General features: G+C 37.7%; 1 protein-coding gene across 1 annotated transcript in view; it reads left to right on the plus strand.

Moving 5' to 3' along the window:
• Window positions 1–1,562: 1,562 nt before the first annotated feature.
• Window positions 1,563–14,985, plus strand: part of FRK (fyn related Src family tyrosine kinase) — an 85,651-nt gene continuing 72,228 nt past the window's right edge. The window contains exon 1 of the mRNA XM_010965451.3: window positions 1,563–2,529. Coding sequence (XP_010963753.1) covers window positions 2,159–2,529 — 371 coding nt within the window. The 5' untranslated portion in view covers window positions 1,563–2,158. The remainder of the gene's footprint in view (window positions 2,530–14,985) is intronic.

Here is a 14,985-nt window from a genome sequence, read left to right on the forward strand (position 1 = left end):
AAAAAATTAAAGAAATAACTTCCACATTGTAAAATGACAATATTTCAATAAAAAAGAAAAGAAAAGCCAATAAAGCTCAATATTGTAAAGTAAAAGAAAAAAAACCTAACAAATCGGTTTTGAATACATCTCTCTGGTTGCTTCCAAATCTTATTTCATATTCTAGATCATGTAGATGTCAATGGGAAGACATTAGCATCTATGCCTCTCTTTGAGGGCATTAATAGACTCCTATACTCTTTACATTTAATAATGTGTTTGGAACAAAATATTCTTATGGCTTCTCAATATTATATAATTGCTATTTTCTCTTCTGTCCTATATTGGAATTCTATTTTGGGTCCCCTATTACGAATAAACAAACCTGCCTCAGCTTTTGGCTTTTCTCTTTCTGCCAAGTTAGTACTTCTACTCTGACTCTGAAGACAGTTGGAGAAACCTGAAGTGCGACATGCGCTCTGGTGTTACCAAATGCTCGGTCCTCCATGAATGTCTGATTTCAATACAAGGTAGTAGCAGAAGGGGCTGAGGCCATGCTTCTCTGGTTTTCTTTTTTTCCTTCTTTTCTTTTTTTTGGGTTCAGTTATTCTGATTACTAAAAATACCTTGCTGTTTGACAAACAACAGGAGTTTTGAGTTTGTAGTTGGGTTGGGTTAGCCAGGTTCAAGTCTCCAGCAACATTTAGAGAGATTGTTTTTAACAGAGAAACCTTTTACTAAAAACCTTATACAAAAAGTGACACTTCATAAACAAGTTTGCAATGTTCTCTACTAGTGAAGATGGCCCTGTGTTGATCTAAACTCGCTGCTGAGGTGTTTTTGGGAGCCGGGGCACCCACTTGTGAGACAGTAGCCCTGAACTAGGGGAAGTAGAGCAAAACCCACTGCCTGTCAGGATCACTGTCCTCATCTGGGTTTCCTTAGGTCCTGAGCTCCTGCTGAGGAAGTTAGTAAGAACCAGAGCAGGGAGACCTGGAGGTCAAAGTTGCAGAAAGAACCTCCACAGAGGCTCACACACAGCTGTCCTACTCTCTCCCTGCTGGTCACCTAGCGTGTGTGTGTGTGTGTGTGTGTGTGTGTGTGTGTGTGTGTTGCAGAAATAGTACATGAAGGATGGGAAATTAAATGCTTCTGTGGGAAAATGCAGTGTTTCGGGTTCTCAGCATTTTATTCAGCTGCTCTTATATTTTTCCAGATTGTGAATGTACTTCGAGGCTATTGAAATCTATTCGTGGTAATGAAGAAAGGCAGGGACTCAATGGTTCTTTCCCAATTGCCCTTTGTCCAGTAACAAATACCTAAACACTCTAATTTTCCTTTTTTATTTCCCTTAATGGTGGCAAAACAATCCTACTCATCCTTATGGAAGAAGAAAACTCAGCCTTTAGTTTCCATCCTGGTAGCACAGCAGGACAAAAGGCTCCCTGGGCTAGCCCGTCCGTCTAGGAAAATATATTGGCTTTTGGCAGCCGCTTTTCGAGTCAGGCCCCCTGGCGAGGGCGCTGTTCTCTCTTGGGTGTGGGAGGAGGGAGAGGACGGGAATCCCACTGACATCACTGACACAAAAGAAACCAGGAAGTTAAGAAGAAATTATTACAGTCTGTTCATAACTCAGGATGTTAAAGGCAATAGCCCGGGCTGGTTGGTTATTCATTAGCAAAAAGGAAAGAGCAGTGGAGGTCAGGACAGCCCAGACCACAGAGACGCACCTGGCGCGGGGAGAGAGCGGCGGGCAAAGGCAAGACGGGGCGCTCGCACCTGGAGTTAATCTCTTTTTCTCGGAAACTTTTTCATGGGACAAGAGGCAAGATGACTCTTTTCTGTTCTCAGACGTTTGTCTAAATAAAGCCCTCTTAAATTTATTTTTGTAGTGGGACTCCTAAGCAGACAAGAAGAAAAGGCACCTTCCCGCCGAGCAGCTGCCCACCTCGCAGCCGAGTTTGCTGTGGGGCAGCCGCATCGGCCGCACAGAGCGGCCGGTGAGTCTCCCCGAGCCGGTCGGCCGGACTGCTGTGAAGCAGGGCTTTGCACACTCTCCAAAGCCCCGGTGGATTAGTGCCGATTTCAAAGTTTCCTGGTGCAGGAAGAGAGAAAGTGGATCTGCAGAGAGTAAGGGGAGGGGGAAGAGCCCATCTCCCCTCCTCCCCACGGGGACACCATGGGTAACGTCTGCCTGAGGCTCCGGGCGTACCTGGAGCCCTGGCTCCCCTGCTGGTCCCAGGAGGCGGACAAGCCCACGGTGATTGATAACCCATGGACTGGCAGCCCCCACGATGGTCCCCGGCCACCGAGTCTGGAGCCCAAGGGAATCCAGGGCCGCTACTTTGTGGCTCTGTTTGATTACCAGGCCCGGACCGCAGAGGACCTGAGCTTCCGCGAGGGCGACAAGCTCCAAGTCCTGGACTCTTCCCACGAGGGCTGGTGGTTCGCCAAGCACTTGGAGAAAAGAGGAGAGGGCACCGGCCAGCAGCTGCAGGGCTATATTCCTTCTAACTATGTGGCTGAGGTCACGAGCCTCCAGGCAGAGCCGTGAGTAATACACCTTGTTACTCAACTCTCTGAGGGTGGGTAATGAGTTTTCCTTCTTATCTATCTGCAAATCCACTAATTTTCAAAGAGCTGCCTAGAAAGTATGAGGAAGTCCTGGCAAGAACCTTCTAACTAAAACACATTTCCCCTGCTAGGTGAGAGTGGAACTGGAAGATAATTGTTGTTGAAATGACGTCTTTCCCAGTATGTGTAGCCACAGCGCCTGAGTGTATTTAATGCTCCACCTTTTCTTTTGCTGTAAAATAAGTCATGCCTCACTTTAACACAGAACTGCATTTCATTTGCAGGTGTATCATCGATCTTCCTTAAACCACACTTCCGAATCTAAAGTCCAGATATTTTTTTAATTTAAATTTTTGAAGGATCAACTCCAGTCCTGATAGGCATACACAGGGCTAACTAACATAGACTGTCACATTTAGAAGATGCTACATTTTCCCAGTGAAATCATGACTAGATATTTTTCTTTGAGTCCCAGGTATGGAGTTATGCTACCCAAATTATGATAGCTTTTGGTTTTTATTATGATTAGAAACTGGCCAGCTATAGATCCTTAGGAAGTTTTAACCAGAAACATAATGACAATATTTCCCCAGAGGAGGAGATAACGATTTTACCCTGATATTTGAATAAATCCTATGAATTATCATGGAACCAAGGATGAAATTTTTATGTACTTATGCACTTATCCATCCATCTATCCATCCATCCATCTTCTCTTCCATTTATCTATCCATCCATCCATCTTTCCAGGCAAGTGTCAGGCAGAGTAGTGGCATGGTGAGTAGATGAAAGGCAAGGTTATCCTAGTTGTGGTTGAATACAAAGCAGATATAAAACAAGGTCTTAACAACGGATACTTGAGGTCTGGTGGGTTGAGAAGCAAGTGTGGACTATTACTCACCCTAACCTTGTCCCTGTCTGGTTCCAATGAAACCCATGTCTCTTAGGATTCATCTTACAGTATAGATCCTTGGTAGAGGAACCACTCATTTTCTCATGTGTTTCTTTTTTTGATGTGAGCTGCAGCATCCCTTACTGCCCAGGGAGTAAAATGGTAGAAAGAGCCACGGTGCATTGTTGCTGCTTTACAAACTCAAATTAAAATACAAAAAGGCATGGGGGGACTTTTGAGATTTTTACCAACACCAAGAGCCTGTAAATGCTAAGAAGGTTCTTATTTTAGGCCTAGATAGAAATGAATTGAAATCTAGATTTGACAGATGGAATTGATCAGTTCTCAAATGAGAAAATCATCTATATGAACATTTATTTCCGTGACAGTCCACAGGAATTATATTTACTTATTCATTGAATGCTTAGTTATGTGCATTTATGATACGATTTTCACTACTATATGAGTCATGGTTTCCATGGAAGATATGGTATTATGTATGCTTTATATTCAGTGTAACATATGTATACTGTTGAATAAATACCGTAATATTGGTATTAGTGCTTTAGATTCATAATCTACTAGTTTTGAATATATTCAATTCATTTAACCGCTTAGGGGCTCCATTTCCTCATCCGTAAGGTCTCTGGGGTCTCCTGGACCCCTGGATTCCTTGATATCTGGGAGCATGAGGTCTTATGTTTCAAATGTAGTTCAGCCACATTCATGCTTGACAGGACAATAAATGCTGAAAAGAAAAGAACAAGTGAATTGCAACAATACAATCAGTTCAAAAGTGATAATATGTTGGGTAACAGGATCAACAGCGTCTTTACTTATTTAGATTCTTTTTGCCTAACAAACACAAAATAAGGCAACTAAAAGTATTGTGGCTATTTTTTTTTTTTTTTTTTTTTTGATTCTCCAGAGCTGTCTGTGGCAGAGAATACTTTTTCCCCCTGTATGTAATTCCTGACTTTTCTGCTTGGAATTGGTTCTCGGCAGTGTTCCCATGGGTCACTACCATCCTGTACCTCTGTAGTGGGCTTTTCTTGGGATCTTCACATTTTGATGCCCAGATACTGCTGCTTTTTGGCCTCCTGATCAGTAGCAGGCACTTGTTTCCTTTTACGTGTGCACCAGGGCCTTCACCTGTGAACTCAGGTTATGCATGAGGGTTCTTGCCACCAAATGGCTGAATTGCTTCAATACTTTTAGTACAGGTGGCTGTAGCCTCTAGAATTTCATCCTATTTCAAGTAGAAGTGATTTTAACTTAATCTTCTGAGTGAAGGTGTTTAAGTGGCCAACATAGTGCCTTAATACCTAGGGAATTTTACCCTCAAAATCTTCTTTTAATATCTTTCCTATGTGAGTTTTCAAACATATACTTCATTTTTTTCCTTGTGAATACTGTGAAAGTTAATGTTTATTTTACAATGAGCTTGTTGTATAGTGTTAAGTAAAGATTATTGCTTACATTCACATGTGTGAGGTGAGAAGCAATGGGAAACCAATGAAAGCTGAGTCATCTAATTTCTTATTAGACTAATGGAATGCATTTTAGTATTCATCTGTTAATGTTTTTATTCTTGTCTTGCATTAATAAGAAAACCTTTGGAGTTATTAGTGGCAGGGCAAATCAGTTTAGTTTTAGTGTTTGTTTTGTTTGTTTCTTTTATATTAGGAAGTGAAGATATTAAAAAGAATTAGACTATTGTTAAAAGATAAACTCCTTTAATAATTGATTTTTAAATTCCATCTAGAAATGCTTTTCCTTTTCTGAATATTTTACATTGTGATATAACAAACCCATTCTTAATGATTTATTTTGTCTCTTCGAAGAATCTTTGTTTTATGTTCAATTTGAATTCCTATACCCTTTCATAGATGAGTGTTTTTCTTCCACATCTTCAACATGGAATCCCTCAAAAATCTTACTTCTGGGGTGTGGTTACTCAGAACTCTCTGTACATTTTTTATTTACAGTGTTTTTAGAGATATAGTTAAAGTTCAGATAAAGTTAAAATCCAGAAAGTAATGGTATGAAAATTACATATAAATCTTGGAGTCAAGAACAATGGCTTTAAATTTCATTGCTTTTGTTATAAAAAAAATTCAAGTAATGCAATATATTGATGAAAAGCAAAATGATCAGCAGTTGTTTAATTTACAGGTAGCATCATTTATCTGCAAATTGTTTCAAAGCTGTTTGCCTAATTGTTTAAGTGTGCTTTAGGTGACTCCACGTCTTTTATGCTAGACTGGTCTAGGCTCAGAAGTACTTTGTGGAAAGCTTTTCCTGCTCCTCTTATTGCCGTGTAAAGGTAGATCATTCCAGTTCCTCTCCCTGGCATTTTATGGGCTGCAGTGAGAAAGAGTGCAAGAAGAAGTCTTTGTAACTCGGAATTTTGTTGACAGGTTATGCTTATGGCATAAAGGTGTTAGAATTTTATTAAGTTTAAAGGTACTGGGATTTCTTTCCATTTGTTTAGGGGATATATTCCTAATCATGCTCCTCTTTAATATGTCAGACTAGAGTTCTGTCAAGAGTTTAACTAATTTAAGGTCATTGCCATTGTCTGGTTTGAAGAAAGTAGCATGGAGAATTAAAGTGGTATATGCTTAGAAGGAGATTTTTCTTACACCAATATCTACAAATAGAATTGCAACTTTACTATTTGGTAATTTGAATACTGCTGAATTTAATAATCATCCAATATAAGCCGTACGTAGTGCTCCTGGTGATTTTCAGCCTGGATGTCAGTAGATTTCTTTCTCAGCTAGGATATGAAGCCAGCTTTTGAATCTTAAATGATTTAAAGATAAAGGAACAATGTGGTTTAAAAGTTAAAATGACTATTAATAAATGAAGAAAAAGGCATCAGAATATTCACAAACCAATCTGAAGTAACTCCTTTGAGTACTTTAAATCACTAGAAAATCACCTGTGGGCAAGCAGTCCCTTAAATATTCTCAATCCAGATCATTTTTGTCTTTTTCTTTGTGCTAGTTATCAAGGAAGACTAAATGAATATATGTAGAAATTGAAAATAATACGTTTTCAATTTCTTCCCCGTAAGACAAAGTTTACTTAAATCCATAGTTTTAAAAACTAAGTAAAAAAAAGTTTATATATATAAGTAAAATGCATTATAAGAATACATATGGCTGTTTATCAAATTAAGTGTTTTGGATAAACCCAGGATAAGAATTTTAAGACAAATAATTTACATCAAAAAGCCATATTTATATACCATAAGATTAATTAGAAAACTCTGTTATTAAATTACTTATAGAATTATGACATAGTCTTCTCTTTATCCTTTAATATAAAATAACAATATAACAAATATGTTGCTAAAATAATTTATAAAAAGTTACATCTCAGGTATAATGTTATATGATTTTTATATTAATATAACTACTATACTTATGTTTATATAACTGTCTCAGTTATAAAATGCATTTTAATATAAATTGTCACTATTTTTAAGAAAAATGATAATTAATTGCAAAATTAAATTGACTTTATGAGAATAATGGCAAAGTCCAAAGTCCATAGAAGTGAGGAAAAAGAGGAACCAACTGAACTTCATTAAAATCACAGTTAAAGTATAAGTGTAATAGCAGTTCAAAATAGTTGATAAATGGCAGTAAAATCTGATTACTTTATCTCAAAATATCTTTGAGAAGCAATGAAGTGCCATAGAATGGAGTGATTACAATGAGTCAGAAGTCATTCTTAATCTTTTCTAGGAAAATTGATAAAATGGATAAAGCTTTGGAAGTTTCAATTGCAATATGTCATTCAGAACCACTCTCTGTCTAGTAAAAGTATTGATTATTTTTTTCTTTTCTGGTTTTTAACAAATTACTCATGATGGAAAAGATTTTATGTGAGTGAAATAACTCATAAACTACTATACTTTAGTCCTAAAGATTAGAACCTAAATTCTAACTTGTTTGAATTCATTCTTTAAAAATAAAAGAGATTTTTATTGGCTTGTTTTTTCAAATCAGTTTGTTATTTTCAAATGAATTTATTTAAATGTTTGGTTTGTCTCTGTAGACATCCTGGTGTTACTTTTTCAAGTATTTCAGCAAAGTGACATCAAAGTAGACACAATCTTCTACATAGTAAAGTTGGACTAACTTTTGTTAAGGAACTACAATATCCTGTGTACTAAGTCTTAAGGTTCCCAAAAGGAAAACAAACAAGACTTTGCCTCAATTAACTGGTTATCAGCTCAGAAAACTCCCTTTGTATTTTCCAACTGCCAGTACCACGGTGAGAATCTATATGGTAAATAAAAATCAGAGCAGTTTTGAGGTTCTTCTGGTGGCTATTTTAGCTAGATGAAAACATTAGTGGTATAGAGTTTTAATTGATATATAATGCTGGTTGTCCTTTTTGATCTGACCTGTCATGTGCTTAAGGACACAGGCTATGGGACCAAATGGTCTGAATTTGAATCTGCCTCTGTCATGACACAGCCTTGAGCAATTCATATTGATAGAAATGAAACGACCCCTATCTCATAAGATCGATATGGGACATAAATGAGGTTCTTTGTGCAGAAAGCATGCCCTATGGAGAACCTGATACATAGTAAGGGCTTAAGAAATGTCATCTGTTGTTTAGCTGGGCAACTGTGCCCTGACTTCTGCCTAGATGGGTCATGGTTTGCACACCCCCGACTCCAGCCTCAGCTCACACTGGTCTTTTCCTCTAACAGGTCTCTCACACGCTGAGCATCTTGGGAGCATCTTTCATTCTTTCTTCCACACCCTCCCCCACCTGCGGTCTTGGACTTTACAGGAGCCGGCTATTGTTCTCTGGCTTGCAAACCTCTCCCTCCTCTTTTCTTCCTGACCAACTCTCATTCATCCTTCGTTCTTACCTTGTTTATTCCTCTCTCCCTGAAGCCTTTCCTAACATTCTAGACTATATTAGGTCTTTCTGCCTAGAGTTTCGTGTCATTTGGCATCATTGCTTATATCTTTTCTGCAAGACTGTAAGCTCTGGAGGTGGGAGGTGGGAAGATGAGCTGTGGCCTCGGGCCCTGGAGCCCAGTGTGGTGCCTATGCATAGTAAGCACTCGTTAATGTTGGTTGGGTAAGTGGATGATTAAATGATGATTGCCCATCTACAAATCTCAGGTCTTTTAAAGAGCAGCTGTCAGATCCACTTCTTTTCTTCACCTTTTCCTCTCTGAGTTGCTCTTTTACCTACCAGGAAAATCTGCCGAGTTTCCTCACCAATCGCCTAGGCCATTTTGCGTTCTTTTCTCAATGAATTGTACAAGCCTCAATTTTTCGTTAGACTGGTAGTCATAATAGCATAATTTCCAGGCTCTCAGAAATTTGTGACTCTAATCCACTGTGAGGAAAAAATACTTAGGGATCACAGACTGATTTGAATTTTTTTTTTTTTGTTGTAGAATAAGTATCAAGCCAGAAACTGATCGTGAATCTCATGGAAGTGGTATCTAAAAATCACATGCATACATATTAAACTATACTGTGGTTATATTTAAAGTAAAGGAATCACTGGCCTGAACTTCTAAACAGACAGAAAACCAAAACTTAATTAACAGAATTAATGTTGTGGGGCCAGAGTTGTAATTTCAGTTTTGATGCTGAACATACATAATTTCAAATTATTATGTATGTATGTATGTATTACGTGTGTATAGGAAATATTTTTCACTTTATGTGTGTTGAAAGTTTGAATCTTTTACTGCATATTAGTATATTTTTATTGTTACATTCTAAAACACTACCAAACAAAATAATTACATGTTCTTTTTACTAGTTTTCTTAATAATTAGCTGCTAATTTTTCTGCAACATTCTCTGACTCACATTTTTAATGGGCGTTCTTAGCACTGGAAGGATTGAGCCAATTTTTCTGGGGAAGGTAGTTATGCAGATCAATAGCAACTTGAATAATACTTCAAACCTTCTTATGGCTGTTTTCCTGAAACCTGCAACTTTAGCAGTTAGTTTATGTGGATGTTTCTTTAAAGATTAACATAACGGAGGATTCTGCTAAAATTCATAGCTGCAAATATAGATCATGTGATTTGTATTACCTACCTTGCTTATTTGGCTAATTTCAGACGCTATAATAGACTATCCCTTGTGTAATATCTTGTTATGTCGTTTTTTCCTACAGTTTTTCAGTTAGATTTTTTTCCTATTTAAAAGTTGAATTAATTTTAGTGTTAGGTTCTTTAATGCTTTTCTTCATGTTTCCTTTTTTATTCATATTGTACTTTATAGTGCCTTTAAATTCAGACTAAATTTCTCAATTAGAGGTTTTTTTTCCCCATTAATCTTGTGCCTTCTTAAGGGTAAAATGAGAATGCAATTCAAGAAATGTTATTACTAAGAATTTTTGAACTTTATATTAGGTATCTAATTTGAAAGGCATTTAGAATCTTAGATCAAAATAAATATTTCCATTAACACAAATGTTGCATACCACGTTGGCAGCGTGATTTGGATGATTCAGAAGAATCCTAACAATTCTAATGAAAGGGCAATATTTTGATAAATTTAAAGTCACTCTAATGCTCTTCCAATATTACATATATCCTTAAGCCATTTCTGAATATTAATCAGTAAGGACATACCAAGATTCCCATTACAGGAGGGGCCTCATCCTTACAAACACCAGAATTGTGATCCCTGCAAAGTCACTGCCAGGCAGTCCTCTCTGGAGGGTGCCTGTGTCTTTTCTGTGAAGTAGGACTCAGAACAGTTTCTTCAAAATCTCTTCAGCATTTCTAGTCATTGAAGAAGTTAGAGTCTATGGAATTCATGTAGCTATTCAATAAACTTTCTGTGTACATTTACTGTATAAAAGGCACTGTTTTTTTAACAATGGGAGATAGCAGAATGAGTAAGACAGTGCTTCTTTCCCAGATAACTTTACAATTTCTGGAGGTAAGACTAATAAGCCAAGAATGTATGTCAGTGCCCTTTAGGCAAAGACTACCAGGAACACACCTGTCCTGGCTTGTTATTTGTTGCAGGAAAGGAGAACACACACCATGGACAGCAGTGGAGCATCTCAGTAAGAGTGTGTTAGATAAGACACATTATAGGATTTGGGGCTGTGATTTTGGCAAGAGGTTAAGGGAGCTCTGGATTGACTGCTATCAGGAAGTGAGGGTGACTGTATGATTGTGTACCTTAATCAATCTTGTTGAGAAGGAGGGAAGACTAGTTCAAGATTACAGCTATAACTGGTAAAGAAACAGCAGCCACTTGTGTTAACCAGGATAGGTAGCCGTTTGGTCATTTTTGTGGTGGGACAAATGTCCATGTTTTTGTGAGTGTTCGGAGATGATTAAGGTGACTGATCTTGTTTTTGTCTTGAGCTGTGATGGTCACAGAGTGGATTTGTCTGATGTTGGTGCTCTGGGAGGTTGTTGATGTTCAGTAGAAGAACACCAAGGCCTGGTCATACGGGCCAGGCCAGCTCCTCGATGCCAGGGGCAGCTTTTCTCTCACTTAACCAGCATAAGACAGATGCTGATAAATGCCATAAATGCACTGTCTGTCATTCAGCATGCACTCGAGGTTTGCAGATACTAACTACTATGTATAAAATAGATTAACAACAAGTTCATACTGTATAGTACACAGAACTGTATTAAATATCTTGTAGTAACCTATAATGAAAAAGAATATGAAAATGAATATATGTATATATATGTATGACTGAAACATTATGCTGTACACCAGAAATGGACAAATTGTAAACTGACTATACATCAATAAAAAAAATAATATTTTAATGAGTGAATGAATGAATGAAGAAGCAAATGTGTAAGTGAATATGTATAGAGGTAGGGCAGACCAGTTCTGGTTTGGGGAAAATCAAAACTTTCTTTCAGAGTTCAGTTCACATGACCCTCTTCCAAGAAGCTTTTCCTAACCTTCAGAGAAAGAATTTGTAATTTGTTTTCCCCATGATTTTGTAGTTCTTGTTGGTAGAGCATCATTTGATAGTAACCGATGTTTTTTGAGAGCTTACCGTTATATTCCTCACCACACAAATAACTTCACTTGCTTTACCTTGTATACTGCAGCCTCATGAGATGGATACTTTCAGTATCTCCATTTACAGATGAGGAGACCGAAGCTGCAAGTGTTTAGGTGAACTGCTCAAAGCGACACAGTTAATAAATGATGGAGCTGAGATTTGCCTGCTACTAGCCTGTCTCTGGGGACTGTGCTTGTATCATACAATGGCTAGTTGTAAAAGTTCTATCTTTCCTGTGAGACTGTGAGATTGTGAGACTGTGAGACTGTGAGACTGTGAAGTCTTTGAGAGCAGGATACTTGTGTTTCCTGTATCATCCCTAGAAAACTGTCTGAGACAGTGTTTCTGCTCCAGAGGATTTATCATCTCAGGAGGTAAGACAACTATTTCCTCCTGAAATTGTAAATTCCCTGCAGTAGAAGCACCGTCTTACTCAGTTTTACTCAATGCTTATTGATGAGACAATTCAGTACACATTGTTGAACACAGAGGGAGGGAAGTACAGGTATACTCAGGGCATGGGAAGTTGTGTAGTTTAGTTGAAGCATTCATGGAGAGAGCCATGAGAAATAAATCTGGAAAAAGAAGTTGGGATGAGGCTTTGGGAAAGACCACGTGTGCCAGGTTAGAGAGTTTGGATTTTTTTTCATAAGAAATAAATGGAAAGCAGAGCTTTGAAAAGACAGTGATGATGTGGGAATGGAATGGAGAAGAGAGAGGCTAGGCAGTAGTAGGGGAATTGTACCAAACATCCCTGGCATGAGGTTATAAGGGTTTATAATTTCTATTTGCGGTACTGTTAAAAACATCAAGAGGACTTAGGGGAAGGAAAAGAATTAACATTTTTAAGTACCTTTGATGTGCTGAGCACATGAAACTATATACACGACCTAATTTAATCTTTATAATAACCCTGCAAGGCAAATTTTCTTATTTAGGATGAGAAAATTGAAACTCAAATTTAAATAAATCCAAGAGCATTCTTATCTGGTAAATAGTAGAGGCGAAACAACAAACAAGATGTAGGAGAAGAGAAAGAGAGAGGATTAAAAAATACGTTATTTGGGACCAGGTGAACTATTAAGACAAGTACACATTTCATGAAGTACTTTTTACTGGTATGGTTGAAACAGAAAAGATGATACATTCACTTTTAGATATGTTGAGTGTGACGTACTAACAAGTCATCTCAATGAAAATGCCCAGGAGAAATGTAGAAATACAAAAATCTGGGCAAGTAGACAAGTCTGTTTTGTAAAGATGGGTTTTTGAAGGAATTCACACTGAGGTGTTAAAATGTTACAGGAACATAAGAACTGCAGGGCACTGCAGACTTCACAAGAATTATAAGAACCATAGCATGGGAGTCTAAGAAACAGAAGAGACCAAAGATCAACTCTAGAAATGCCCAGAGTTTACGTGAGTAGGTGTGGTGAGTAGATTGCAGTAATGGCCTTGTTGTTCACACCTTTTTGCATACACACTATTTTTTTTTCTTTTTCAACCTTATTAGGTAGAATTATTATAGTTCAACAGCACATACACATTACATTGCATGTAAATACATATATATAGTATACTGCACATTTTTTTAGTTGACGTATATTTACTGATTATTATTTCTAAGGACAGATTAGAGCTTTAGCTTTTTAAACTTACATAGTTATCAAAGGAATAAAGCCAACTACAAAATAAGAATCAACAGAATACACTCTTAAGTAGTCCTCTCCCACACAAACTCTGAGTTTGGCTAAGTAACTTGCTTTGGCCAATGTAAACGTGACAAAAGTAAAGACTGAAAAGCGGTTACATGTTGGGGGCTTTCTTATTGCTCTTGGAGTTCTGCAACTACCATGAAAAAACCCAAGCAGCCGTCCTGGGGAGTGGAAGACCACGTGAAGCGAGGCCCTGTTTCTCCCAGACGACTCACCAGCCAACAGGAGACTCGTGACCAAACCTAGATAAGATCAGCTGAGCCCATCCCAGATTTCTCACCTTTAGATTCCTGAGTTAACCAAACACAGCCAATCTCCATATAAGTGGACTCTACAATCCACAGATTGAACCAACTATGATTGAAAATGTTTGGGGAAAAAATCCAGAAAGTCCCCCAAAACAAAACTTGAATTTCCCACATGTTGGCAACAATTTACACAGCATTTACACTGTGTTAGGTATTATAAGTAATCTAGAGGTGATTTAAAGTATTCCTAAAGGATGTGTGTATGTTGTATGCAAATACTATGCCACTTTATATAAAGGACTTTAGCATCCATGGATTTTGGTATCTGCAGGGGTCCGGGAACCAATCCCCCTCAGATACTGAGGGAAGACTGCAGTTCTTATTAAGTGAAACCAACTAATACAGGGAAGAAGAGCCACCAAAGGAAACCATGAAGAAATCATACATAAAGTAGGAGAAAAAGAGCATCTTTTCCAAAACAAGAAGATAGAGGGAGTTTTGGGTCAAATGCTTATCAGTGCATTTATTTTTTATTTTTTTAAATCAACTGTACTTCAATTAAAAAGAAAACAAACAAACAAACAACCCATTTAAAATGTGGGCAGAAGAACTTAACACTTTTCCAAAAGAGGAAATGCAGATGGCCAACAGGAACGTGAAAAGCTGCTGAACGTCACTAATATCAGAGAAATGCAAATGAAAATCACAGCGAGAAACCATCTCACATCTGTCAGAATGGCCATCATCAAAAAGAACACAAATAACAAATGTTGGCAAGGACATGGAAAAAAAGGAACCCTTGTACACTGCTGGTGCGAATGTACATTGGTGCAGCCACTGTGGAAGACAATATGGAGGTTTCTCCAAAAACCAAAACCAGAACCACCACATGGCCCAGCAGTTCCACTCCTGGCCATATACCTGAGAAAAACAGAAACATAAATTCAAAAAGACACATACACCCCGCTGTTAACAGCAGCACCATTTACAATTGCCAAGATACGGAAGCATCCCAAGTGCACATCAACAGATGAAAGGACAAAGAAGATGTAGCATATACATGCAATGGAATACATCTCACCCATAAAAAAGAAGGATATTTTGCCAACTTTTTAAAACAACTTTTTTTTTTAAACACACATTTGACAAATACAAAAGAATATGTGCAACTTTGAGGTAACCTTTAAAGCATGATGATTTATGAACATCCATTTAACCAGCTAGCTAGCCTGTGACCTAGACTATTACTAATAATGAACCTATTAGTGCTTCCCCTCCCTGGTCTCCACAGTAAAACCCTTCTCCTAGAAAATGTTAATAGCAACTCAGTTCCTAATAGCAAAAGACTGGAATCAATCCAAATGTCCATTAATAGGAGAGGAATAAATTGTGGTTTATTTATTCAATGAAATATTATGCAATAGCTAAAATGATGAATTGAGTGACATGCAACAGCATGAGTGAATTACAGTGTTGAATGAAAAGAAAATTTAAAAAGATTGCATATAATATTCTATTTT

This window comes from Camelus bactrianus, chromosome 8 (assembly GCF_048773025.1).
Source record: "Camelus bactrianus isolate YW-2024 breed Bactrian camel chromosome 8, ASM4877302v1, whole genome shotgun sequence".
Taxonomy (NCBI): Eukaryota; Metazoa; Chordata; class Mammalia; order Artiodactyla; family Camelidae; genus Camelus; species Camelus bactrianus.